Source organism: Hyperolius riggenbachi, chromosome 12 (genome assembly GCF_040937935.1).
Source record: "Hyperolius riggenbachi isolate aHypRig1 chromosome 12, aHypRig1.pri, whole genome shotgun sequence".
Classification (NCBI taxonomy): Eukaryota; Metazoa; Chordata; class Amphibia; order Anura; family Hyperoliidae; genus Hyperolius; species Hyperolius riggenbachi.
This window is the reverse complement of record NC_090657.1, coordinates 27,423,128-27,450,969: the sequence shown is the minus strand read 5'-3', so window position 1 is coordinate 27,450,969 and position 27,842 is coordinate 27,423,128. Positions and strand designations below refer to the sequence as shown.

The 27,842-nt window shown below is 44.2% G+C and overlaps 1 protein-coding gene across 1 annotated transcript in view; it reads right to left on the bottom strand.

Annotated features, from left to right (window-relative positions):
• FMNL1 (formin like 1) overlaps positions 1 to 27,842 on the bottom strand; it is a 153,526-nt gene that overhangs the window by 104,918 nt on the left and 20,766 nt on the right. Inside the window, exons 2-4 of the mRNA XM_068261861.1 lie at positions 10,794 to 10,877; positions 10,613 to 10,693; positions 7,330 to 7,403 (exon numbers count right to left, since the gene is read on the bottom strand). Coding sequence (XP_068117962.1) covers positions 7,330 to 7,403; positions 10,613 to 10,693; positions 10,794 to 10,877 — 239 coding nt within the window. The remainder of the gene's footprint in view (positions 1 to 7,329; positions 7,404 to 10,612; positions 10,694 to 10,793; positions 10,878 to 27,842) is intronic.

Here is a 27,842-nt window from a genome sequence, read left to right as displayed (position 1 = left end):
TAGGGACTGTCAACGAATCATACAAAGTTTTGTAGACAAAGATTTGTAATCAGTGGCTGAGCAGATGCAGTCATTACAACAAATGTGCAGAGAGCAGAACGTTTTTTCTCTCCTTGCCCTTAGTTGTCAGTCTCTTAGGACAGGGCCCCCTGTGGCTTCTGGGCCCCCCTGCTGCTGCATCCCTTGCAGGGTCTATTGTTACGCCCCTGGTCTCTCACAATGGGCTCGATTCACAAAAGGGTGATAACTCAGTTATCATGCCTAAAAGACTTTAGGCGTGATAACCTTTGCACCGCTGAGTTAGCACCACTTTGTGCTATTTATCGTGCGCAAAGTCCCGCACGCAATCGTGCAATTCCGCGCGCAGCGCCCATAGGGTTTAATGGGCGCATCGCGCGCACCGCGTGCATCACGCTGTGCGCTGCGCGACTGTGCGCGCAAAACTTAGCACGTGGGAATTTCGCGCAAGTTTCTTCTTATCATGCCTAAACTGAGTTTAGGCGTGATAAAGGGCTTTTCACTGGCGTGCAAACAGTTTGCACCGCTTTGTGAATCAGGCCCAATGACTTCCTGACACAGCCGCACATTTGACTATGTCTTTACTCACCTCTCCTTCCTGCCCTACATTTACTAACAATAAAAAGTTGTCCGTTGTGCTCTCGTCCAGTTGAGAGTCGCTGAGAGAATGAGTGAGTAACTGCTATTTATGACCATTCATATGTGTAAAATACTGTATTATTACTAAAGAGCTCAAATATTGTGGTATTCATGGGACTTATAGGTTCTGTTTCTGTACAATTATTTTTCAATGTTGTAAAGTAGCCACATATATTCAAGGCATGTTTTACATACACTGTTTAGATTTTCTTGAAAAAAACCAAAAAAAAACCCAGATAAAACCTTATTACAAAACAATAAAAAGTTGTTACATTTTGCAAAAATGTTATATTTAGTCTAGAGTATAACCTTGTTGTGTTTGTTTGCCAATATAAATGATGGTTAGTGATGAAAGAAAGGACCAGTGGTACTGCAAAAATTAATGCATGTCCATTTTATGTTCAAAGTATTCACCTAAAACCTGCGTTATTTAATGTAAAACACTGTGTGAAATGTATATGCTATATACTGTACGTAATGTATAACATAATAAAGACGTTATAGGACTTTAAATAAAACCAGATGACTTGTGGTTTCTGCCAGTTCTTACTGCTGTAGCTGATTTATCAGCAGTGTACATGGACATTTATAGGGACATTTTTAAATTTTCAGGACAGGTTGGGAAAAAAAGAAGAAAAGCAGCTTTTAAACTTTAGGACAGATTAGGGTCAAGCAGCCTTCTAAGGCCCGGTTCACAGAGTTTTTTTCCAGAACGTAACCGTAACGTTTACTGTACAAACGGAACGGATGTGAATGGATCCAATGTTAACCTATGGCTCCATTCACATGCGTCCGTTGGTACGGATTCGCTCCCTACATTCCGGTCCCCGGACCTAAAAATTGCTGCAGGCCCTAATTTTCCGGACCGTTCTGATTAGCAGAATGGATCCGGACAAAAATGCAGCAGCGTTGGGGCAATGGGAAACGGACCGTTCCACAGGGGATTGGGGCATGGGCAATCTAGCAATGGGAGGGTAAGGGGAGGGTAAGGGGAGGGTTTATACATACCTAATCTTAGGCGGTAGAGGCTTCAGTCTTCTTCCGCGTCATGTGACTACTGGGTAGTCATAGCGGAAGAAGAGGAAGCCTCTACCGCCGGCTACTACGGAAGATTAGGTATGTATTTGCTGAGTGAAAACGGATCCGATAAATCATTGATCAGATCCGTTTTCATATGTGAACCAGGCCACAAACTGAGCCATCCGAATCCGGTAAAGCGGAGACCGCATCCGCTCACCGGATACTTTTGGCTCATCTAGCAGATGTGAGCCGGGCCTAAGGGTAAGTTAGGTTAGGTCAGGTTTCTCATGGTTGGCAGTAGTGGCATAACTACAAAACATGGGGCCCCCCAGCAAAACTTTGATGGGGTCCCTTAGTGGTCACAACCCTTCCTTTGCCTCTTCTTGGTGATCCTCACAGGCTCCTGGGGGCCCATCTTACAAGGCTCATAAAACAAGTGTGGCAATCAGGATCATCGGATCATCAAACCCATAACATGTGTAGCCACAAAAATACCTGATCTGAAGTATCAGAGAAAGAGAAGGTTAGTAGTTGGGGGCCCCCAAACCTCTGGCTCCCCCTGCAGTCTCAGGGGCTGCTCTCACTAGTTAAGGTGCGTACACATGCACTACAAAAGGCAACCGGACCCTCCCACTGGGCGGTCTTTTAGCCGACAATAGCGCATGTGTACGCGCTGTCAGCAGACTGATAAGGCTGTTTCTGAATGATCCGGTCAGCGGGAGGGTCAGGCAGACCCATCGTTGCCTTTTGTAGTGCGTGTGTACGCACCTTTACACACCTGGTTGGGGGAAGATCCTAAGTCAAGTACACACGGACCACCCTGCAGCCTGATTATCATCTGACTTTAGTCTGTTGGATGATAAGGCATGTGTATGCGTGCAAACAACTTGATGAGCAACTGATAACAGGCGGTTTGATCAATCCAGCTGTTGTATCTATGTTTGTCTGATATCAGGCAGTTGGTGTGTGTGTACAAGTTGTTTGAAAGACTTGTACTTGTTTTGAATCTGTAGACCGTCAGTCCTCTTGATTGCGCAGCATGTTCATTGAGTTGGTTGTTTAGCCGTCTAGGCGTGTGTACGTACAGGTCATGTGGTTCGTCAGGTTGTGTGGTTTGTCATGTTGGTCAGGTGGTTGTGGGCACATTGGATGCCTTTAGGCTGGGATATCAGGATAGAATAGCACTTAGGGCAGACTAGCAGATGAAGATTAGGCACAGGAGGATTAGAGGTCCAGCAGGTCCCATAATACCAGGTATCTGTAGAACTGTGCAATTGAGTATGCTGATGTGGAGTGGTGGTTTTGACAAGCAAGCAGATCCTAGGTTATTTGATGTCTCTCTTGACTTATGCTGGGAATACACGATGAGATTTTTCAGTTGATTTACTGTCCTATCTTATTTTCAAACGATTTTCCAACCGATTTTCTTATCTTTTCTTATCAATTTCCATTCACTTCTATGAGAAATTGATCAGAAAATAAGACCGGACATGTCGGAAATGAGCTATCGAACCATCTATCAAGAAACTTATGGGTATTCCCAGCATAAGAAGGATCACCATTTTGGAGACTAGATGATGACAGGTATTTGACGTAGCCTTCAGTTTGATAGTTATCAGCATGAAGGTTCTGCTTTATGGTTGGTGAGCAGTCAATTTATCTACATACAATTTAGTACATTGATTATACCTCCATCATACGTCTCCAGGTATTGTAGGAGCCGAAATAAACTTTTACTCATTGAATAATTGAGTTCCTTTCATATAGTTTATAGGGCATTCCTCAAGCCAAATACTTTTTGTGTTTTGTTTTAATACTCTAATTCCCTATAAACTAAACAAGCCTCGCCCACAACATTTTCAGAGAGCCTTGGCACTCAGTCCCATGTAGCAAGGGCTTATGGGAGCTCAGTCTGGGCAGGAGGAGGTTACTAGCCATAGATTTCAGAGGCAGAGGGGAGGAGGGAGCAGGAGAGGGGAGTGAGCTGAGGGCTGGAGATGCAGTTGCAGCTTGCCTGTGTGTAATGTGACAAACAAAACATGGCCGCCGTCATTGTATCACACGAATAAATAAACATGAAACTGTTGAAGCTGTTTGCAGCTAGATTTGCTGTGTAAACTATCTAAACTTAATAATAAGATATATAGACAAGTTATTTGTCATAGTTAATTTTTCATCTCGGATCCACTTTAAGGTGGCCATACATCACTCTGCACCAGACCGACCATTAGATTATTTATTTTATTTATTTATTGTATTTAAAAAGCGCCAAAATATTACACAGTGCTGGACATTAGCTAAGGTTACAAACAATATTTAGGGGTGACATTAGCTGTGGGTTTAAAGCACGTGGGAGGGGGGGGGGGGGTAGGCCAGAGTGAAAAGGTGAGTTTTGAGGGCCTTCTTGAAGATGCTAAAGGAGGGGGAAACTCTAATGGGGGGAGGTAGGGAGTTCCATAGTGTTGGAGCAGCTCTTGAGAAGTCCTGTAGGCGTGCATGAGACTGTGTGATGCGGGGGGCGGTCAGGTGGAGTTCATTGAAGGAGCGAAGTGAGCGGCTAGGTGTGTATATCTGAGTAAGTTCAGAAATGTAGGCTGGACAAGTTTTGTGGACAGATTTGTAGGTCAGACACAGTATCTTAAATCGGATTCTGGACTGGATAAGAAGCCAGTGAAGGGATTCATGGAGGGGTGGAACGATGGGAGAAGTGGATAATTCTGGCTGCCGCATTCATGATGGACTGCAGTGGGGCTATTCGGGTCATAGGAAGACCAGACAGCAGGGCATTGCAGTAGTCAAGGCGGGAAATTATGAGGGCATGGATGAGGAGTTTGGTGGTGGCAAAGGTCAGGAAAGGGCGGATCTTGCAGATGTTACAGAGGTGGAAGTTGCAGGACTTTGTGAGTGTAATGGCCCATACTCATGAGGGACTTTTGTCGCCTCAACACGCGGCGCGCGCATGTTGCGGCGACAGGTCGCCCGTGAGTATGGGCCGTTGCACGCGCGCGCACCCCGAACTGTCGCCCGTCGCTCATGTCGCCATGCGATTAAAAGTTTCAATCGCATGGCGACAGTCGCCGCCGCACCCCCGCCGCAACTGTCGCTAGTCCGCGTGAGTACGCGGACTAGCGACAGCAACCTCCATTAAAGTATATGGAGCTTCCGGCGGAGGGAGGAGGAACGTCGGCGACAGCTTCCGCCTCGCCGCTGGTCCCTCTTCCGCGTGTGTACGCGGAGGGACCTGGCGAGGAGCTGTCGCCGGCCTGTCGCCCACACGCTCACGTGTGCTGGCGACAGGCAACATTTGCAGCCCGTGAGTACGGGCCATAATGCTTGGGGGTACACTTTCTGAGTCAGCATGCATGCTCAATACTATGTAGCTTGGTAATGGAAGTGGCTACACAGGTGGCCACATGAGTAATGAACAAGGGAGCAAGATTGCCCAGAGCAACCGCTGCTCTGGGCTTCCGATACCACTTATCAAGCTAGATTCTATGTGATACAATACACAACAGACGTAGTCGGTAACAGGCTAGGGTCCATACACGTTAGATCAGATGGCAGTGGTACAGTGGACTAGACAGAATCAGAGTCGGTAACAGGCTAAGGTCATACAAGTTAGATCAGATGACTGCGGTACAAAGGACTAGGCGAGAGAATGGTCAGTAAAGCTAAGGTTGTAGCTAAGTCAGTCTGGCAGTCACATTGAAATACATTCATTGAGTAATAAAAGTCGCATTAATATACAATGGCTGCTTAGTGCGATGCCTCACCAAGCCTCAGGTTGAGTAACAAGACAAACAACAGACAGACAGATGGAATGCTTTGCTAATCTAGTCGCTGCCCCAGCCACGGCAAACATACACACTGATATAGACAAGACAAACAGGTAGGAGCGTAACTAATGAAAACCGCTGCGATAGTTACGTCCTCAAGAACAGACTAGCAGGAATACTACCAATCACCAACGTGGTGATGGCAGAATCCAAGCTATCAGGATCAGGAGGACTTCATTGTATCACTGCGGATACAGCAAACGTCCAAGCAAGAGACAAGGTTAAACAATGCAATATACAATTCACATGAATGACCCAGCAACAACTCAGGTAGCTGTACGCTATGTCGGGCTGAGTCTGAAATGGGAGGCAGACTTTTATGTCGACATCAGCCAATGGATGCAGGCATGCAAATTCCCACACAGCTCAATGGTAATTACTCAATCCTGAGAGCCAGCTTGATTACAAGCTGCTAGCGGAAGGACTCTCATAACAAACACATGCAATATTATACAACAACATGCATGTAGGAAATCCAGGGCTATCTAGCTGCAGTTCAACTGCAGCAAGCAATAGGAGGAGTCATGACAGCACCCTGAACTGCTCTGAACTGCAGAGTGATTGCAAATGACAATGAGACTTATTGCGAATGCTCAACCGAATGCAAGCAGATAAGTCAGAACTGCCTGGTTGCAGTTCCACTGCAACCGACAGAACATGCTACAGCAGAGATCCTGACAGTGAGGTTTTGGATGTGAGTAGTGAAGGAGAGTGTGGAGTCCAGGGTTACACCCAGACAGCGGGCTTGAAAGGTAGGGCGAATGGTAGTGTGGTTAAAGGGACACTTAAGTCAAACAAAAAAAAAATGTTTTACTCACCTGGGGCTTCCAATAGCCCCCTGCAGCTGTCCGGTGCGCTCGCTGTCTCCCTCCGATCCTCCTGGCCCCGCCGGCAGCCACTTCCCGTTTCGGTGACAGGAGCTGACAGGCTGGGGACGCGAGTGATTCTTCGCGTTCCTGGACACAATAGCGCCATCTATGCTGCTATAGCATATATCATATACCATATAGAAGCATAGAGGGTGCTAATGTGTCTGGGAACGCGAAGAATCACTCGCGTCCCCAGCCTGTCAGCTCCTGTCACCGAAACAGGAAGTGGCTGCCGGCGGGGCCAGGAGGATCGGAGGGAGACGGCGAGGGTACCGGACAGCTGCAGGGGGCTATTGGAAGCCCTAGGTGAGTAAAACTCATTTTTTTTGTTTGACTTAAGTGTCCCTTTAACAGTGACATACATCATAAATTCAGTTTTGCCCAGATTTAGTTTCAGGAACCTAGCGGACATCCAGGAGAAGATGGCAAAGTGAGCGGCTAGGTGTGTATCTCTGAGTAAGATCAGAAATGTAGGCTGGACAGGTTTTGTGGACAGATTTATAGGTCAGACACAGTATCTTAAATCAGATTCTGAACTGGATAGGAAGCCAGTGGAGGGATTCATGGAGGGGAGCCGCCCTGGTGAAGTGATGGGAGAAGTGGATAATTCTGGCTGCCGCATTCATGATAGACTGCAGTGGGGCTATTCAGGACATAGGGAGACCAGACAGCAGGGCATTGCTGATATGCAGGAGGAGACCTTGTCCATGGTAGTGGTGGATAGGTCAGGGGTGTGGAGGTAGATCTGGGTGTCATCTGCATACAGATGATAGTTAAAACCCATGGAGGAGATAAATCCCTCTCTGATTGAATCTGAATCAGAGAGAGATCTTTTGTCTGCCCGCACACACTACACACCAGTTTCCACTAGATTTTAGCATGAACTATACTGGGAATCGGCCAAATTGCTGACAACAAAGCTGCTCTAAGTAGATCACAGTACTCACCCAATATGATTAGTCCGCAGGGAGATCTCCAACTCTCGCAGAACCTGTGTGGATTCTTGTTCTCTCCTCTTGAACTAAAATGCAATTGTTCACATTAGTTAGATGAAGTTTCCATGATCCTTTATGAGTGACAAGATTTTGCACTGGAGCACTGTGGAATATACAATCAGCTCCCAGAATCCACTGTGGCTGACCTAATGTAATGCTTGACTCTAGCATTATACTAATTTCTCAGGAACCTCTGCAGTTGGCCTGATGGTATATGCTGCAACACTTCACAGCCAATTCCCATGATCCTTTATGGCTAGCACAACACGGGACTTTACTATAGCATTATATACTATCTCCCAGAATCTTCCTTGTCTGTTAAAGTGGATCTAAACTCAGAACGAGGGATGCTCTAATAACGAATTTGTATGAAATCCGAATAGGTGTTATTTGAATTTCAACCAGTTAATTAAATCACCTGTGCGGGTGGGCGAGGGGGGGTTAATCTTACCCATCAGCCATCTTCTTTTTTTTTTTTAACACATACATTTTCTTCTTAGATCGTCCCTCAGCGCCTCCCACGCTGTGTTCCAACCCGCCGTCACGTGATTACAAACACCTCCTCCTTCCAGGTTGAAGGAGGAAGTGTATAGTAGTCACTTGAAGGCGAATTGGAACGCAATGTGGGAGGCGCCGAGGGACTATCTGAGAACAAGATTATAAAGGAGGAGTCCGCACACAGACTTGAGGATCAATAGGTGCCCGAATTTATTGGCCCATCACATAATATGTGCAACCAGATGACAGACCTGCAAGGCCGACTATCGTTAAGGGTCCCCTTTGTCAAGGCAAGGGGCAGAATGACATAAAACCATATATAATCTTGTAATGAGCAGCCTGGGAGTCCGGCACCAGCATCCACACGTTGGTTCTACTATTGGACGATCTGAGAAGACAGCTGATGGGTAAGATTAACCCTCCCTCGCCCACCCGCACAGGAGATTTAATTAACTGGATGAAATCCGAAAAACACCTATTTGGAGTTCATCCGAATTCGTTATTTGAGCATCCCTGCTCAGAACTTCCCTCTCTGCTCTAAAAGAGCCACATTATGATAAACTTGATAGAAAAAAACATTTCACAATTTGTTTAAAGAGACACTGAAGCGAAAAAAAAATGATGATATAATGAATTGGTTGTGTAGTACGGATAATTACTAGAACATTAGTAGCAAATAAAATATTCTCATGTTTTTTTTTTCAGTTATATAGTGTTTTTTATAACATTGCCTCATTCTCTTAAAATTTGCAGTTTACACACTACTCAGCATTCTAAAGGATTTCTCAGCATAAGACAGGTCAAAAGTTCACTGGCCTGCTCTGTAAAAAGAAAATACAGTGACTGACAGTTGAGATAACAAGCTTCAGAAGACAGAGCTCTCTGCAACTTTGAAAGTTGTGGAGCTCAATGGCTCTTTTGCATAGATAACAACTGGAGTTTCTGCTGTACTGGATACAGTATTAGACTTATGTCTCTCTCTGCTCCTAATGCTTTATTTCTTAGCTGTACTACACATACAAATCATTATATCATTTAAAGGAAAAAAAACGCTTCAGTGTTTCTTTAAATCCTAAAATAACCTGAAGTTTTAACTTGGATTCACTTTTCAGGGAGCACTGATAGAGTTACGCCTCAGTGTTTACTGTATGAGGAGACAGCACTGTTAAAGCTTCTGCAATATACTCACAGCTACCAATAAGAACAAATTAGGACTTTGATCTGGCTAAAGAAACACGGATCACAGAGCAGTGAACTTCTTCAGCAACTACAGTATATGTGGAATAAAGACTTTCATTGTGTGCGGTGCAAGAGTTCGGGTCCACTTTAATGTTTGAGGGGACTGCTGAAGCAAATAATTTATCAAAACCAAAAAAAACAATACTCTACTTCTTATCTCCAGGGAATTATGTGAAAAAAATATTCCCGATTCATTTTGAAGACTAACTGCACCTAAAAAAGACCCTGATATTTTATTTTTTTTCCCACTGTTCTCTTAGGCACTCCAGTGGAGAGATTTCCTTATAGAACTTTCTATTTTCACCGCTTGCACAAGCCCATGACAAAGATATTCCAGTTTTGTGGGTAGATACCCTACCTGATTACTCTGTGTGAACATGGCCACTAACGGTCCAATTTCTAGCGAAAAATAGTTTGAGCTATCAGAAATTCTGATCACTGATCGGATTAGTTGTAAATAATCTTTGCTGATGGGCACAATCGATTAAGAATGATTATAAAAACAGTCGTCCGACTGGCTTTTCGTCAAACCAAAATTTGGATTTTCTTGTTGGTTGTGATAAGTAGGAAGCAAAGATTGGCTCGTTGGTGGTGTAGTGAACGATTTCACTTCTGATAAGAGTTATCCGATCGCTCTAACAATTTTTCGCTACAAATTGGACCGTTAGTGTCCACCTTAATATGTATTACCTTGTAGGGGATGTAAAAGTTGGGTACAACTCCTGGTATGATTTACTAAAAGAAGGGGTGCAATGAAAAGCTCTTTTATTCTAAACATTTATTCCAATGCATGCTTATAAAGAAAAAAATGTATGGTCTCTGCACATGATTGATTGGAGTTTTCCTCTACTCTGCGGATCACTAGTTAATCTTCTCATATACATTTTAGTGGCCTTATCTTTTAGGACCCGTTTCCACTTGTGCAGTGCGGAATTGTCACGGTAACGAATTTGCATGCGAATTCGTTAGCGTTTGTATGTGAATTTCACCGCAAATTTGCCTACAATTTTGCATATGTTTGTACGTATGCGAATTTAACCATGTCAGTGCCTGTGTGCTTTTACATTGGTTTTATGCAAAATCGTATGCGAATTCGCAGTAAAATTTGCATACCGAAACCACATGCGAATTTACATTACATTGTATGCGAATCGCCTAGCGGTGTGCGGCGAGCGAATTTTGATGGCTCTGCCGTGCAGATTTTACCTGCACACAAAACCGCAGAGAAATCCTGACAAGTGGAAACAGCCCCACCCACTTGTATTGCCAATGCGAATTCGCATGCGGGAAATGCATGCGAATTCGCGATAGTGGAAACGGGCCCTTAGTTCTGGCCTGTGACAGATCAGAGAAGTGGCGTGATAGTCAAACAGCCAGCAGCTTGTGAAACTGAAAAGAGCTGTGGTAAACTTTGTATGTAAACCGTCATCATGGTGAGGTGATGGCTTTATGAGATGATCCAGGTTTACCCTTACTGACACCATGCTTTGTTTCTTACCTTCCTGATCCCACCGGTGTCCACATAGCTTTTCAGCTTCTGGATGTAGGCAGCTGGTGGGCTCTTCACCCGGAACCTTTCCTGATAAAACAGTGGGGTGTGAGAAAGTGGTAAATTGGGAGGAGACAAAACGTAACAGTGTGGAATGTAATGTCCATAACAGTCACATACAACCACTTACCTGGTCGCAAACTAGCTCCCATTTCTTGTCTTGGTCATATTGTCGGAGAACACTGATCTTATCTGGAGGAAGATTCATTGCATCCTGAGAAGAAAAGAGAATAGTTTATTAGACAGAGCACCACCTCTAGGAAATTGAGCCATATGAATAACAAAAATGTCTGAACCAATCCCATCAGATTAATAAAATTGATCCAGTTTTCGGATCAGTTTCATGAATCAGATCAGATTGGTTAGGAGAGTTTTGTCCATTAGTGCTCCCAAACAATCATTTCCGATTGTATTGTTAGTGGCCACCTTAAGGCATAAAATTTTGCATAAATTGAGACTTTGCATCTCACGGGACCGGATCCAACTGCAAATGGCGCCTGCAAATAATGGCGCACGGTGTTGCCGCTAATCAGTTTGTTGCTTATCGCTATTTAACGTTAATGCCTTATATGCCTTATCGTTATTTGGCTCTGTTTATTTTGTTAAAAATTAGCGTTAACACACAGAACCCTCTCTGTACCTATCCCTAACCCCTAGACCCCCCCCCCCCGGTGGTGCCTAACCCTAACTACTTCTCTGGTGGTGCCTAACCCTGGTGATGCCTAACCCTAACCACCTCCCGGTGGTGCCTAACCCTAAGACCCCCCCTGGTGGTGCCTAACCCTAAGAACCCCTGGTGGTGCCTAACCCTATGACCCCCCTGGTGGTGCCTAACCCTAAGACTTCCCTGGTGGTGCCTAACCCTAAATCTCCTCTGGTGGTGCCTAACCCTAAGACCCCCCTGGTGGTGCCTAACCCTAACCACCTCCTGGTGGTGCCTAACCCTAAGACCCCCCCCTGGTGGTGCCTAACCCTAAGAACCCCTGGTGGTGCCTAACCCTAAGACCCCCCTGGTGGTGCCTAACCCTAAGACTTCCCTGGTGGTGCCTAACCCTAAATCTCCCCTGGTGGTGCCTAACCCTAAGACCCCCCTGGTGGTGCCTAACCCTAACCACCTCCTGGTGGTGCCTAACCCTAACCCCCCCCCCTGGTGGTGCCTAACCCTAAGACCCCCCTGGTGGTGCCTAACCCTAAGACTTCCCTGGTGGTGCCTAACCCTAAATCTCCCCTGGTGGTGCCTAACCCTAACCTTGACAGTGTTACATTAAATCCATTCACTGTTTTGCAGTTATACAACGTCTGCAGTTTGCCTTATGTAGGGCGCTATTGATAAATAATTTTACTGTGCGCAATAATGTCTGCTGTTTGGCATATGAACGGCGTTATTGATAAATAACGTTACTGTGTGCCTTTTTTCTTCTTTTTTCCCTGTGCGCCATTATTATGCAGTACGAACGATAAATAGCGATAAGCGTATTTTTTTTAATGCGGTGCCATTTTTATGCATTATTCACTGATCCGCACTGACCATCCCTACTGGCTACTCACACAGATCCCTGTATTCTATAGTGTACAGATCCCCTCATAGCCCTTCTCCTGTTTTCCACCTCCTTGACCTACTGTTTCACTCCCAAGGCTGACAATACTAGGGATGATCAATGAGATGCAAATATTTCCGTGTTCATGCAGATTTATGTAATTTTTTATGCAAATATATGCAGCTTGAAAATGGACCAATCAATTTAACTACTTTATCCAGCACTACAGTATATCTACGTCCTCTGTGACTTCATCTAAGCCACGAGTCAGTAGATATACGTCTTGTAGCAGAAGCAGTGCTGTGCAGGATTGGGCTTGCTCCTGTGCACATTTCTGTCACTATCTGATGCAGCACTAATTGGTGAACGGGAATATATGTTTCCTGAGCTAATGAGATTGATTTTTACCATTAAAAATACTTTTATTTTCTCAGTTCATGGTGAAAAATACACACTGTAGCATTATTTCAGAATAAAATATCTTCACCATAAATTGTGTGACAGGAACATAATCTAGGTTTTGTGATAAGCCTAGCCAAACAAAATGTGTGTTTTTTATCTACAGTAGCACTTTTTATTTTTAAACTGGAATTGGTAAAACTGAGAAATGTGTTTTTTCTATTTTTTTTTTCTTGTGTTCCCATTAAAATTCATAGAAAACAAAATTGTGTGAGGGAAAAAATGGCATACAATGAAAGTTTTGTTTGTATTGAAAAAAACAATATATATTTCATTTCTGTGTCATAAGTAGAGATAAAGTTATTTCTGAATAAGGACATAGCTAAACTGTCAAGACTGCTCTGGTCCATAAGTGGGAAACAATGTCTGGATGCAAAGTGGTTAAACCTGGGCGGGACTTAACCATTTATGCCACCTGGACGTGATTGTCACGTCCAGGCGGCTGCTGCTGTGCTCCCATGCGCCCGTTAGCCCGGAGATCAATGAATGGGAACATAGCTCCCATTCATTGATCTAAGTCCCCGGTAGAAAGACCGATGGTGGTTGCCCTAAATGCTCTTCTTCTTCTTCTCCAGATCTAGACCATATGTTGTGGTCGTATGAAATCATACAGTCGCTGTGGACTATGGCTCTTGCTTTATTGTGAAGAGTCCAGGGTAGGATTAGAGAGTTACACCAGCTCTCCTGCTTACTACATAGCCCTGATTTTCTGGAAGGAGACCAAACTAGATCTTTATCTAGGCTAAAACGCCTGGTGCTCCTGGACACCAAGAAACTTATATTGTGTCATTGGCTATATCCTACTATGTTCACTGTAGATATGCTAAGAGAAGTAATGAATCACCTTATATAGTCTTTCAATTGCGCTCCCCTACTGTCACCCCCCCCTCAATATGAAGGCCTGCCGCAACTCGAGATAGATGCTACATGTACATCTCATATATTCAAACAGTGCTTATTGAGTGCGCTACCCCTTCCCAATGTTCAATAGCTACACACAGGTCCTCTTTGGCACGTCTTCTGCTGTTAAGCGTCCAGTATTCAGAATTCAGGTGCTCCAAACGTATTCATCCGTTATTTGAAAATTCACATGTGTAAAAAGAGAAACAGACACAGAATCATAGTGCGATCTGCTTATATGAAACCATGTAGGGACCTTCACCCTATGGGGTCCAGTAGTGCAATTAGTATAGTGGGATCACCTCTCTATCCGTGACCATATAGCCAACAATTAGCACGCTCACCTTGCTGCCGGGCTGGCCAGCCCTACAGACAGCATCAGCGCTTAAGGGTTGACCGGTTTCCTTCAGGCAATCAATGACTCATCCAATCTCAAACAAAGCAGTGAGACAATATCATAGTGCAATCTTGCTTACACCACCACTGAATCTTATAACCATTAACATCTATTGATCTCCTGCTCACCCTTTAATCCTGCTGCCCACACTCACAGACAGCTGTCCACGCTTATGGGTGTGCAGTCTCAACCTCACTGGTTACAAGTACATCCACCTTTACAATTTGCTGGCAGGAACTTTAGGCATAGATCTATAGACTAAAAAGCTTCCAATAGTGTAAAATCCACGGTTTATTGTATAAAAGTTTAAGAGTTATACTCACAAACATAAGATAAAAAAGCGCATGTAATTTTAAAACTCTCAGGGGACGTCTCCTCCTGCTGCTGGTCGCTTCCCTTCCAGGCTCCGCCCTACGCCTTACGTCATACGACTCATCAGGGGCTATTGGTTAGGAAGCGACCCAGCAGTCTTATGTGTTCCCAAAGCTCATTAGCATATCACACATGTGATTAGTAAACACAATCACTCCTAATGTGTAACACATCCGTATATAAACCATTACTCTCTATGCCTATCGCTCCTCCATCATCATGTACTTACTCATACTCCTATAAGTTCCTATTATATAACTTCAAATCTTGCCGACATTCTCATGAGGCTACTATCCTATACGTAAGCCCCAGACTACATTACCCAGCTTGCCCAAGTTTCGCATCCTCGCGAGACTTGGGACATCATGTGCGCATCACAAAGAATCTACATTCCCTGCTCGGCAGGACTACATTACCCATATTCCCACGTTCTTGCCCTCACGCGAGACCTGGACGCCATCTTGCCCAATGTCACTGAATGCCTGAGACTACATTACCCACACTCCCCAGAGCCTTGCCCCGTGATCTTAGTACTCCGCCTCAATGCGTCCAGTTTCCATAGTGACCTTCTGCGGGACTTCAAAAACGGGACCCATATGTTCTTACCATATCCCCAAGAGCCCATTCACTTTAATCCAACCCCCCTTCTACTCTATTTCCACCCCCCACCCGCTTGTAGCATATTCTTCCACGTAGTACACTACCTCTGTAACGTATCCCACCTCTGTGAACACTTTGTGCAAATCCCCATACGGAACCTATTTATTATGTACATCACCTTAAGTGTTTGTATCCATTTTATTATTATTCTTATATAGTCTACAGTGCCATATCCCCCTATTCTTACACTATTCTTTACTATTTTTTATTTTTTCCATAGTAAGTTTATGTGCCAGCTATACAGCCCCAAAGTAGTGCATTATGAACATCCTCCCCCTATACCCTCCAACTCATTACTTCACACCTTAAAGTGATCATAACCACCAACTCTTATGTATTAACCAACTGCAAATACCCTGGGGTTCACAATTTTTTGGGGTTCACAACTATTGGAGTTTAGGGAATTTAATGAAAAAGTCTAATGAGATATTTAATGATAATGATGATTGGGGCAAAGAGAGAGGATTATATTATACACTAATCACTATGGATTGGGTGAAGGAGTAGATGTGCCAGTCAAGTTGGGTGCAAGGGTAGAAATTGCCAGTAAAAAGTTATGTAACAAGATATGGGGATACACTGTTTTTTAGGGTATTTGCAGTTGGTTAATACATAAGAGTTGGTGGTTATGATCACTTTAAGGTGTGAAGTAATGAGTTGGAGGGTATAGGGGGAGGATGTTCATAATGCACTACTTTGGGGCTGTATAGCTGGCACATAAACTTACTATGGAAAAAAATAAAAAATAGTAAAGAATAGTGTAAGAATAGGGGGATATGGCACTGTAGACTATATAAGAATAATAATAAAATGGATACAAACACTTAAGGTGATGTACATAATAAATAGGTTCCGTATGGGGATTTGCACAAAGTGTTCACAGAGGTGGGATACGTTACAGAGGTAGTGTACTACGTGGAAGAATGTGCTACAAGCGGGTGGGGGGTGGAAATAGAGTAGAAGGGGGGTTGGATTAAAGTGAATGGGCTCTTGGGGATATGGTAAGAACATATGGGTCCCGTTTTTGAAGTCCCGCAGAAGGTCACTATGGAAACTGGACGCATTGAGGCGGAGTACTAAGATCACGGGGCAAGGCTCTGGGGAGTGTGGGTAATGTAGTCTCAGGCATTCAGTGACATTGGGCAAGATGGCGTCCAGGTCTCGCGTGAGGGCAAGAACGTGGGAATATGGGTAATGTAGTCCTGCCGAGCAGGGAATGTAGATTCTTTGTGATGCGCACATGATGTCCCAAGTCTCGCGAGGATGCGAAACTTGGGCAAGCTGGGTAATGTAGTCTGGGGCTTACGTATAGGATAGTAGCCTCATGAGAATGTCGGCAAGATTTGAAGTTATATAATAGGAACTTATAGGAGTATGAGTAAGTACATGATGATGGAGGAGCGATAGGCATAGAGAGTAATGGTTTATATACGGATGTGTTACACATTAGGAGTGATTGTGTTTACTAATCACATGTGTGATATGCTAATGAGCTTTGGGAACACATAAGACTGCTGGGTCGCTTCCTAACCAATAGCCCCTGATGAGTCGTATGACGTAACGCGTAGGGCGGAGCCTGGAAGGGAAGCGACCAGCAGCAGGAGGAGACGTCCCCTGAGAGTTTTAAAATTACATGCGCTTTTTTATCTTATGTTTGTGAGTATAACTCTTAAACTTTTATACAATAAACCGTGGATTTTACACTATTGGAAGCTTTTTAGTCTATAGATCTATGCCTAAAGTTCCTGCCAGCAAATTGTAAAGGTGGATGTACTTGTAACCAGTGAGGTTGAGACTGCACACCCATAAGCGTGGACAGCTGTCTGTGAGTGTGGGCAGCAGGATTAAAGGGTGAGCAGGAGATCAATAGATGTTAATGGTTATAAGATTCAGTGGTGGTGTAAGCAAGATTGCACTATGATATTGTCTCACTGCTTTGTTTGAGATTGGATGAGTCATTGATTGCCTGAAGGAAACCGGTCAACCCTTAAGCGCTGATGCTGTCTGTAGGGCTGGGCAGCCCGGCAGCAAGGTGAGCGTGCTAATTGTTGGCTATATGGTCACGGATAGAGAGGTGATCCCACTATACTAATTGCACTACTGGACCCCATAGGGTGAAGGTCCCTACATGGTTTCATATAAGCAGATCGCACTATGATTCTGTGTCTGTTTCTCTTTTTACACATGTGAATTTTCAAAAAACGGATGAATACGTTTGGAGCACCTGAATTCTGAATACTGGACGCTTAACAGCAGAAGACGTGCCAAAGAGGACCTGTGTGTAGCTATTGAACATTGGGAAGGGGTAGCGCACTCAATAAGCACTGTTTGAATGAATCACCTTATGCGTTTGGAAAGCTTAAAATATAGAACGGGAAAAGAAACACTCACTAAAACTTTTTTTAGGACTTGGAGGGCCTTTTTAGAAAAAGAATGCTCCAGAGAACAAATTCTTAGTGTGATGGTACCTTTACAAAACACCACTTGGTACTTGAAACAAAAAATAGGAGGATACTTAGGGAAACTTGAGGTCTAAATTAAAAAGAATCATAGGAAGAGAGATTATTATGTTGTTTACTCTGGAAGGATTCATTATGTGACGGAGACACCACAACTGTATTTAGTTAGTTGGGGTAGATTAGTGATTACATTTCTAAGCTCTCTGTTGGACTCCCTACACCAGTGGGAGAGGTTTATGTTAATCTCAGACTACACTGGAAATAGTCGAACTTAACCTCTGATCATAGGCTTCTAGGTAAAAATATAGACTTGAATCTGTGATGCCTGTTTTGAAATAGGGGGAGGAAATAGTAATAAGAATACTAGAATGATTTATTGTTATGACTCATGTAATAAAACCTATTATGTACTTGCAAAGTGGACGCACTTATTTCCTATCCTCCTTATACTTCCTGGAAGCTTCCAGGACTAAAAAAAAAAATTCACTTTGACCATCTTGTGGCCAAATAGTAAAATTACATCTACACACATTGTTACATTTAAAGAGAACCCGAGGTGGGTTTGAAGAATGTTATCTGCATACAGAGGCTGGATCTGCCTATACAGCCCAGCCTCTGTTGCTATCCCAAACCCCCCTAAGGTCCCCCTGCACTCTGCAATCCCTCATAAATCACAGCCACGCTGCTGACAAACAGCTTGTCAGAGCTGGCTGTGTTTATCTCTATAGTGTCAGTCTGCTGCTCTCCCCGCCTCCTGCAGAACTCCAGTCCCCGCCTGCATCCCTTCCCTCCTTGCTGATTGGAGGGAAGGGACGGAGGCAGGGACCGGAGCTATGCAGGAGGCGGGGGAGCAGCTGAGACTGACACTACAGATGTAAACACAGCCTCACAGCATGGCTGTGATTTATGAGGGATTGCAGAGTGCAGGGGGACCTTAGTGGGGTTTGGGATAGCAACAGAGGCTGGGCTGTATAGGCAGATCCAGCATCTGTATGCAGATAACATTCTTTAAACACACCTCGGGTTCTCTTTAAAATTAACTGTTTACCTCCCACACCAAAAATTACCCAAATAAAAATTTTAATGAAAAAAAAACAAAAAAAATTACAATTAAAAAAAAAACATGAATAGTTACCTAAGGGTCTGACCGAGCATTTTTGTAAATTATAAGCTTGTAAATAGTGACGGAAGCAAAACTGAAAAAATGCACCATTATTTCCAAATAAAATATTGGCTCCATACATTATGATAGGGACATAATTTAAATGTTGTAATAACCGGGGCAAATGGGCAAATATAATACATAGGTTTTAATTATTGTAGCATGTATTATTTTACAGCAATAATGGCCGAAAACGGAGAAATAATGAATTTTTTCAATTTTTTTCTTAATCTTCCCGTTAAAATGCATTTAGAAAATGATAATTCTTAGCAAAATGTACAACCTAAAGAAAGCCAAATTGGTGGTGGAAAAACAAGATATAGATCAATTCTTTGTGATAATTAGTGATAAAGTTATTGTAAAATGAATGGAAGGTGAAAATTGCTCTGATGCATAAGGTGAAAAATGCCTGGGGGCTGAAATGGTTAATTGGTCCATTTTTAAGCTGCATATATTTGCATAAAAAATTGCATACATCTACATGAGCCTGGAAATATTTGCATGTTATTGATCATCCCTAGGCAATACATGAAGCACTTAATCAAATCTACTGGAATCTATTGCCACCAACATGCAAGGCTGGATTTATACTTTTTGTGCCCCTTGGCCAACTTTCTTGCAGCTCCAATTCCATGTACAGCACCCTCTCCTATTCCCCTGTGCAGCCCCCTCTTCCATGTCTAGCATTCATGTACAGTAGCCCCCTTTTATTATATACAAAGCCCCTGTGCTGCAGCTCCCTATCACATATGTAGTATTAGGGTTTACCTACACATTCTGCGTATAGTATTAAATTTCTGTTTACCCTCAGATTATGCAGAGGTAGTAAAATTGGTCAGCGATTGGCCAATCATAATTGAAAGTGTGTATCAGGCTTAAGTGTGAGCTGGAGCTTTGCCTCCAGTACCATGGAAAGGGCTGAGCTGAAGACTTAGTGGACCCAAATTAAAAATACAAGATTTCAGAAATAAAATCTATTTTCTAAATTATAATGATAAATAGCAGCCTTTTTTCAGCTGCATGATGACAAATATAAAATATTTTACATTTATTAGAGGAACCCCTCCCTTCCTTTCAAATTGCCAAGATTTTTCCGGCAAACTGGTGGAGGAGATAAAAAAACAAAAACAAAACACAGGCTGCTACTGATGATGTCACAGGGGAGGTGATCTCAGCTTGTGTGAGATTTCACATAGATGACGCCCCTGTGAGGGAGGGCAGCTGATGACAAACACACCCATGATCTAAACCTTCCTCCTAAGCTCAGTAGTAATGGCTGCCACCTGTATAACCCTAGTTCTGAAAAGAGAAAGGTGAAAAGCATGCACTAAAATGCTCATAGGCTTAAAGGAGTATTTATTTATCTTTGTATGTGTCAGAGTGGTGCAACTAAATATTTTGAATTAAAAAAAAATGTTTGGTTTGGGTCCGCTTTAAAATGTTTTCAAGAAGTTGCTTTTCTGGAAGCAAGAAATGTCTACAGCTGGTAGAAACTTCTTGTAAATGTATTTCTCCTGACCAGTTTAGTAACTGATTGCAGGCAGTATTCTCAACATAAGTGTTGAGCTCACAGCTCTGCTGCAGGTGTCAGTTCTCTCTTCCCCTCCCTGTGGGTTTCCGTTCTGAGCTTCATCTTCCTGTAGCAGTTCAGTTAGCATGTGAGTTTGGGGGAGGGTTGCAGGCTGAGAGGGACATGGAGAAAGGTGTCCAGTTTGGAAGTCGCGTTTTTAAGGGTTTTCTGATTCTTCTGATTCTTGCGAGATGAAAAGGACAATAATAGTGTTCAAGACTTTGTATTTATAGATCGCAGACCAATTTTGATGGGTCACACCTTAAAATGGGCAGGGCTGATCCAACCAGAAGGTTTTTTCAGCAGCAGGGTTTGTGTCGTAAGCAGCAATGCCGTGCGATTCGCAGAGGGCTTGCCAGTTAGGGACTGACTAATTGTGGTAATTCTGAACTGAATCAGACATTCAGAAGTGAAGAGTATAAGAAAGAATAGTATAGAGCAAAGAAAAGGGTAGGAAATATAGACCAATCTATTCGCTATCAATGTGTGCCGTTTTGTGCCCGGAACTTCGGTTCCGCAAGACAGGATACTCAGTGACCACTGTCTTATTGTTCTGCTTGCAAAGACTGAGTTTGTCAGATCTTTGCACTCTGATTTGCACTCTGATTTCCCAAAAGCTGGCTATGGTTTTGGGGTGTGCTATCACCACCACTGCCAACTCCCAAAAACATACGGATAGGTTAATTGGTTCCTCCTAAATTGGCCCTAGACTAACACATACACTACACAATACGTACATAGACATAGGACTATGGTAGTGAATTAGATTGTGAGTTAGTGACAAGACAATATACTCTGTACAGCACTGCGGAAGATGTTGGCGCTATATAAATACTAAATAATAATTATAATAATAGAGAGAGAGAGAGAAGAGATGAAAGAGAAACAGAATGTCTTAAAATACAGTTCAAATACAGTTATTGGTAGTCCATGCGGCAATCGCAAGTCTTTGGTGGAAAGTCCAAGAGGGCGATTGCCATGCCTCTGTGAGAAATTATCCAAGAGTTTTTTGCCAGTGTCCAGCTTGCTGTCCGATGCTATTCGACAAAACTTTCAGATGAAGGACTCTTTCTCTGTGCACATAGGTCACATTAAGGAACAGAATGCATATTCGTAATCAGCATAATTTTATGAATCTTCTGATACTAAGCATGAGTACCATGAGTGACAAATAACACAGTGTTTTACTTCCACCCTTTGTAGTACTAGTTCTGGAAGATCCAGATGGTTGAAATTCTCTCAGAACCAGTATCACGTGAAGTCCAACACACTCTGCGAATTTTAAGGCCCTGGTATCTTTGTAACACCAGAAATATTACAAATATAGTAGTCTATGGATTATTAAGGGTTACAGTAGGGTCATCTGCTCTCTGAGCCGAGCCAGCTGAGAGATGACCTCCTTTAATCTCCCAGCTGAGGGAACCCTAAGAGACCCCCCTGCTGAGATCGGTTACTAACAGCCTAGAGAAGGATGCTCTTTATGAGGTTTTGTCAAGCCCATATCTGACTTCATCTTATAGATGGCTTATAAACTCTCTAGGGTGTCCCATGTGGCCAGTAGACCTGTTCTTCACACTTAGGTGAGAGAGACTATGTAATTAGAAAAACTGCTAGACAGTGCTTGCTAGCAGAGCCAGGAAGTAGGGAAAAAAAATGATTTAAGAAAATGTAATTTCTGCATTGAAATTTGCGTTTGTTGCTTAACCTCCCTGCCGGTAAGCCCAACCTACGCTCGGGCTAGCCACCGGAGAGGATCACATGGCCCTGGGAGGATTTTTAAATAATAAAATCTACTGTAAATGATTAAGCTAGCACTTGGCTAGCTAACTATGTCCCCCAAGTTACACTGCTCTCCCTCGATCGCCGCCGTAATACGTACCCCCCAGGGATCCAGCGATGGTGCAGCCTCCGACTCCGCTCCAGGCTTCGCTATGGGGAGGATCGGGACTGCGCATGACGTTGACATCATGTCCGATTGTTGCCATAGCGACAAGTGAAGCTGAATGGTGAAGCTGCAGCTCTCGCAGGATCGCAGTGGGGTAAATATTGCCCATGGCGATCGGGGGGTTTAGTTAGGTGCGGCGGGGCTTGGGGGTCATAGTTAGCTAGTGAAATGCTAGCTAAAACATGAAAAGCAAATAAAAAAAAAAAATCCTCCTGCGGATGCAGCCTCTAAAACTGCGTACCGCCAGGGAGATTAAATGGTGCACACGCAGTTTTCTCGGGGACTGTGTGAGCGTTACAAAGGGCCAGTGCTTCCACCGGAGCAATCTGGGCCTGGGGCGCCTCTATCCATTTCGTCACTCCAGGCGAAAAAACCCATGGCATGGTGCCAAATTCCCCCTGCCCCCCCAGGAAAATAATTGTAATGTGACAGTGTTAGTTTCACCAAACATTTATCGGAATGTGGCAGCGTTTCACCAGAAAATACATGTATTGCGGAATCGTTTCACCAGAAAATAATCGTAATACAGCAGTGTTTCACCACAAAGTAATCGTAATGCAGCAACATTTCACCAGAAAATCATAATGCGACAACTTTTCACCAGAAATTACACTTATTGTGGCAGCGTTTCACCAGAAAATACATGTAATGTGGGCAGAGAAGGCACAGAGGGACACAGCGCAAGCTGCCTGCAACTTAGACTAAGCAGATGCAGCAGAAGCAATTAACAGAACACCCATGGGGGTGGGGCTTAGTCTAGGGGTGGGGCTTCATTCAGGGTGGGGCGTAATGCAGCAACAGTGCCCCCAGGACCAAATGGCACTCCAGGCAATGGCCTGTTTTGTCTATGCCTAAAAGCACCCCTAATCTGGGCAATTTCCCAGGGCTTCCAAGATGGCCGACATACCCCCCTCAGGTCTCCCCCAAGTGGGTTGTGCAGAGTATTCAGCAGTGGAGCAAACAGCTGCTCCATCAGTCTGTGTGTTAGTCTTCATCCTCGCTAGCCCCCTCTTCTCCGTGACCCACTAGCAGACTGATGGAGGAGCGCACCGGCTGCATACGTGAGTTCACTCCACTGCAGAATACTCTGCTGGGAACCCGGGTACCACTATCCACTTGTTGGGTAGGAGACCTTGGGGGTTCAGTAGCCAGCTCTGGGTCCGTAGGAACATCTATGGGGAGGGGGGGGGGGGGAGTGTCAGGAGAGCCCCATGCTATTTTTGCCCAGGGCCCCGGAGGGTAGAACTGACCCAGTGCAGCAGTGAACATTGGAGCCAATTTAGCGCGATTGTTCTTGCATGGATTACCCAGCAAAAGGTCTGAAACATTGTGCTCCACTTTTTCTGTGTGGTTATTTCACTATATATGCCACAGAGTGTTTGTAAATGTGCAATAATGGGCCTCTCAATTTACGACTTTTCTCACCTAAAATGATGGGTACCCCGACTGGTGACCTTATTCTCTAAAACCAGAAGCGTGAGGGATAATCCATAGTTTTGCAGCACTAACTTATTGCTCTGGACCCCTCTAGTGTTTCTGGCTATAGGGCTGGGTCCGTAGCGTAGACTGTAGATATGAGACCGCAATAGAAAGAGTCCGAAAGGTACAAAAGTCTATATAACAAGGGCCATGGTACACAAAAATTCAAGTCTCACAAGTTATGTTTTCCTGACTTTATTGTCTTATCATAATTACACTAGCAGGTGGCTTTACCAGACGGATAGCCACCCTCACCATTACCAGGGCTGGTTTTGTACTCTTTACTGCCCAAGGCCACTGTCATCAGCCGCCCCCCTTCAGTATAGGTAGCAACATGACCCTTCCCCCTCCCTCCAGGATAGGTAGCCCATTGACTCTTCCCTCCAGTATAGGTAGCCAGATAACCCTCCACCCCCTCCAGTTTAGATAGACTGATGACCGACCCCCCCCCCCCCTCCCACTAGTATTAAAGCCACTTGACCTTCCCCCACTTTTGCACAGATAGCCAGATGACCTCCCTCCAGTATAGGTAGCCAGGTAACCCTCTCCCCCTCCAGTGTAGCCTGCAGCCCATCCGCCCTTGATCCTAGGCCATGGTCTATGTGGCCTTGGCTTAAATCGGGCCCTGACCATTACCCTTCATAGAGAACTATAGTGGGCAAATCTGCCCTGGTCAGTACAGACCTACATGGTTGAGAGCAGTTACAACCCATTTTTGGGTTTTTTTTAAGGTGCACTATGGCAAAAAACAAAACAAAAAATTAAAATGCATATGTACACATACATGCATTTGTACCAGATTAAATGCCCTGTACATATCTGTAGCTATACGTATACAGTAGGTGTTATAACCTGACAGCTCCAAAGCAACAGGTTTTGGACTAGTCTGCTTTCTCATGGGGGATTCTCAGTTTCCTTTATTTGATTTAAAGTACCACCCACAGCAAAAAAGTTAGCAGTTAAAATCTGCCAGAACTAACAGGTTTTCAACTAGTACATCTACTCATGGGGGATTCTCAAAGTTTTCTTTGTTTTCAAAAGCATTTCCTGAACAGCAGTTGCCCAGTCTAACTGCCAAAATAGTGTGCAGGTGAGTAGGGAGATTGGCTGGTATCTTACTATTTTGGCAGTTAGACTGTGCAACTTCTATTCAGGAAATGCTTCTGAAAACAAAGAAAACCCTTATAATCCCCATGAGAAGATGGACTATTCCAAAACTTGTCAGTTTTTAACTGCATACTTAATTCACTGTATTTGTCCTTTAAAAGCACTGAGGTCACACTATTCCAGCAGTGCAACTTCCACATGTGATTTTGAAAAGAATGGAAACTTGAGAATCCCTCATAAAGAGATGTACTAGTAAGGAACCTGTCAGCGAATGGTTTAAAGCCCTCACATTTTAAAACCTACTGCAAATAATACCTGTAATGCTGGGGATACACGGTACGTTTCTGTGCCGTGTATCGACCAGCTGATCCGGCCAGCTGATAATATTCAGCGGGCCCGATCATGCCACTCGACACGCGATTGTGATTTCATGAGGGCAGCCATCTTTTTGGTTGAAAGGAGGTAACAGGGAGCACAAGACACAGTTCCAACTATCCTGTGTCCTGATTACCCCTCCCAGCTGCTAGGCAACGAGAACAACATCAGAAATCCCATCATGCTTTGCACAGCACCAGGGAAAAAATGCCCGGGCAGTTTTCTTTGATGGGGCGGAGCTTAGCTTCTAAGCAGCTAAAAATTAGGCTTGTGTATGAAAAACAAAGTTCTGATGCTGTGAACCTGTTAAAAAAACACCAAGCCTTTTCAGTGCTGCTGAGTAGATTATTAGTCTGGAGGTTCACTTTAATGTAGTAACTCATCCCCAAGTGTGCATTGCCAGGCAGGTTATGCTGGGTTGGTATTCAGGGGCATTATGCGTCCCACGCCATCCTGGAATGTAACATCGGAGCTCTGGCACTAGTGACGCAACGGCAGTGGCTGAAAGTGACACATCCTGGTTACTAGGCAATGAGACCAAACATAACAGAAGGAGAAATACAAGAGCTTGTCAAAACTCACTGGTGATTACACCTTCTTCAAGTTACATGAAGGAATTCATTATGTTTTGTGCTCCTCTGTAACCAGCCACAACTATGTTAATCTACTGATGTTTAGATCAAGACTGCCATGGCTTGTCCTCCTCCTGATGCCTGTCAGTGTTGCTATGAAAAAGTTTCAGCTCAAAAGGCAACTTTCCCGAAGGACAGTAGTAAGGGGAAAAATAAATCAATGCATTGCAAAGTGAGAAATTAAAAAATAAAAATCATCTTTACTATTGGCAGACATGAAAAGAAAAAGACAAACTGCAACGACTGCTATGTTCTATAAACACAACCAGCAACAATGTGAGTTGCTAAAAGGTGAATGTGTGTATTTATTTTATAGATCCTACTTACAGTGAATCTGAGATTACTTGAAAGGAATAATTAATACATATTTGGGGCTTTCTCTAGCCTGATCCGTCCCACGTCACCATCCTCTGCCTTCTGGATAATCCGCTATGGATCCCATAACTTCGGCCAGTCGGGGCTTACTGTGCATGCATGGCCCGGCCACGCACGCCCCGTCATGCTACCATGGCTGGGGGAATTCTGAACCTGCGTAGCACTACTGCACAGCCGCACTGTGCATTCACCGACTGGCCAAACTTGCAGGAGCCATAGCAGATGATCCAGGAGGCAGAGGACGGCGTCGAGAGAGTGATCAGGCCAAAGTAGGCTGGAGGAAGCCCCAGGCATGTATACATTTTTTTCTTTCATGTCATCTCAGGTACACTTTAATAAAAGTGTGTGTGAGTGTGTGTGTGTGTGTGTGTGTGTGTGTGTATGGTGTGGTGTGTGTATGTGTGTATGGTGTGGTGTGTGTATGTGTGTATGGTGTGGTGTGTGTCTGTGTGTCTGTGTGTCTGTGTGTCTGTGTGTCTGTGTGTCTGTGTGTCTGTCTGTGTGTGCGTGCGTGCGTGCGTGCGTGCGTGCGTGCGTGCGTGCGTGCGTGCGTGCGTGTGTGTGTGTGTGTGTGTGTGTGTGTGTGTGTGTGTGTGTGTGTGTGTGTGTGTGTGTGTGTGTGTGTGTGTGTGTGTGTGTGTGTACACTGCAACACTGCACAGTTGGCAGGTCGCTGCTGGTTGTTGTGTGCGCTTGGCAGTTGGAAGCAGCCATTTCTTCCCACAATGCAATGAGGTTCACAGACAAGAAACTGTCAGGGCCGTAGCCCGGACATCCCACTGTGGGAGGCGTTTCACCACAATATCAGCCACACAGACATCCCCGATAATCTATTCAGGAAAAGGTAAAGATTTCTCGTGGGAAAGGGGGTATCAGCTACTGATTGGGATGAAGCTCAATCCTGGGTTACAGTTCCTGTTTGAGGTTGTATTCACAGTGGGACGTTGCGTTTTAATGCAACGTTAAAGTCGCAATGCAAGCAGCGAGTTACCACAATGCAACATTTTTTAATGCGACTTTAACGTCGCACTGTGAACGGCTCATAGGCTTAGCATTGCAGTAAGCTGCGTTATGAGACTTTATATCGTGCGAACAGCTGGGAACAGCGAATCGGAGAAGGACGGCATGATGGGACATTACTGCTACAGGAGGCAGATAGAAGCCCCAGGTAAGTGGCGGTTTTTATCCTTAGGTTCCTCCACAGAACCCCTTTAAGACCACCTAAAATGGCCACTAGAGATGGACAGTTAGAGGCTAATAATTCTGGGATGTGGGCACATTTAATGCGAATTGTACACAGTTTGGAACTGGGCCAATCAAAGCCAGCTGGAAGTGAATTTGATTGGCCAACTTTCAAGTTGCATACAATTTTCATGCAAACTGGACTAAGGATCTCTTTGAAGTTAATTTGCTGGGAGAGATGGTCAAACAGGACAGTTCTGGCGAGCGGAATGTTCCAGTCAGTAAGGTGAGGAGGGGAGAGAGTCATTAGCTTAAAGGACACCTGACCTGAGAGATGGATATGGAGGCTGCCACATGAATTTCCTTTTTAAAAATGCAGATTTCCTGGCTGTCCTGCTGATCCTCTGCCTCTAATACTTTTAGCCATTGACCCTGAACAAGCATGCAGCAGATCAGAGGTCTTTGAATCCCACACCTGAAAAAATCATGCTGCTAATCTTGTCAGAGACCTCTGATCTGCATGCTTGTTCAGGGTTAATGGCTAAAAGTATTTGAGGCAGATTATCA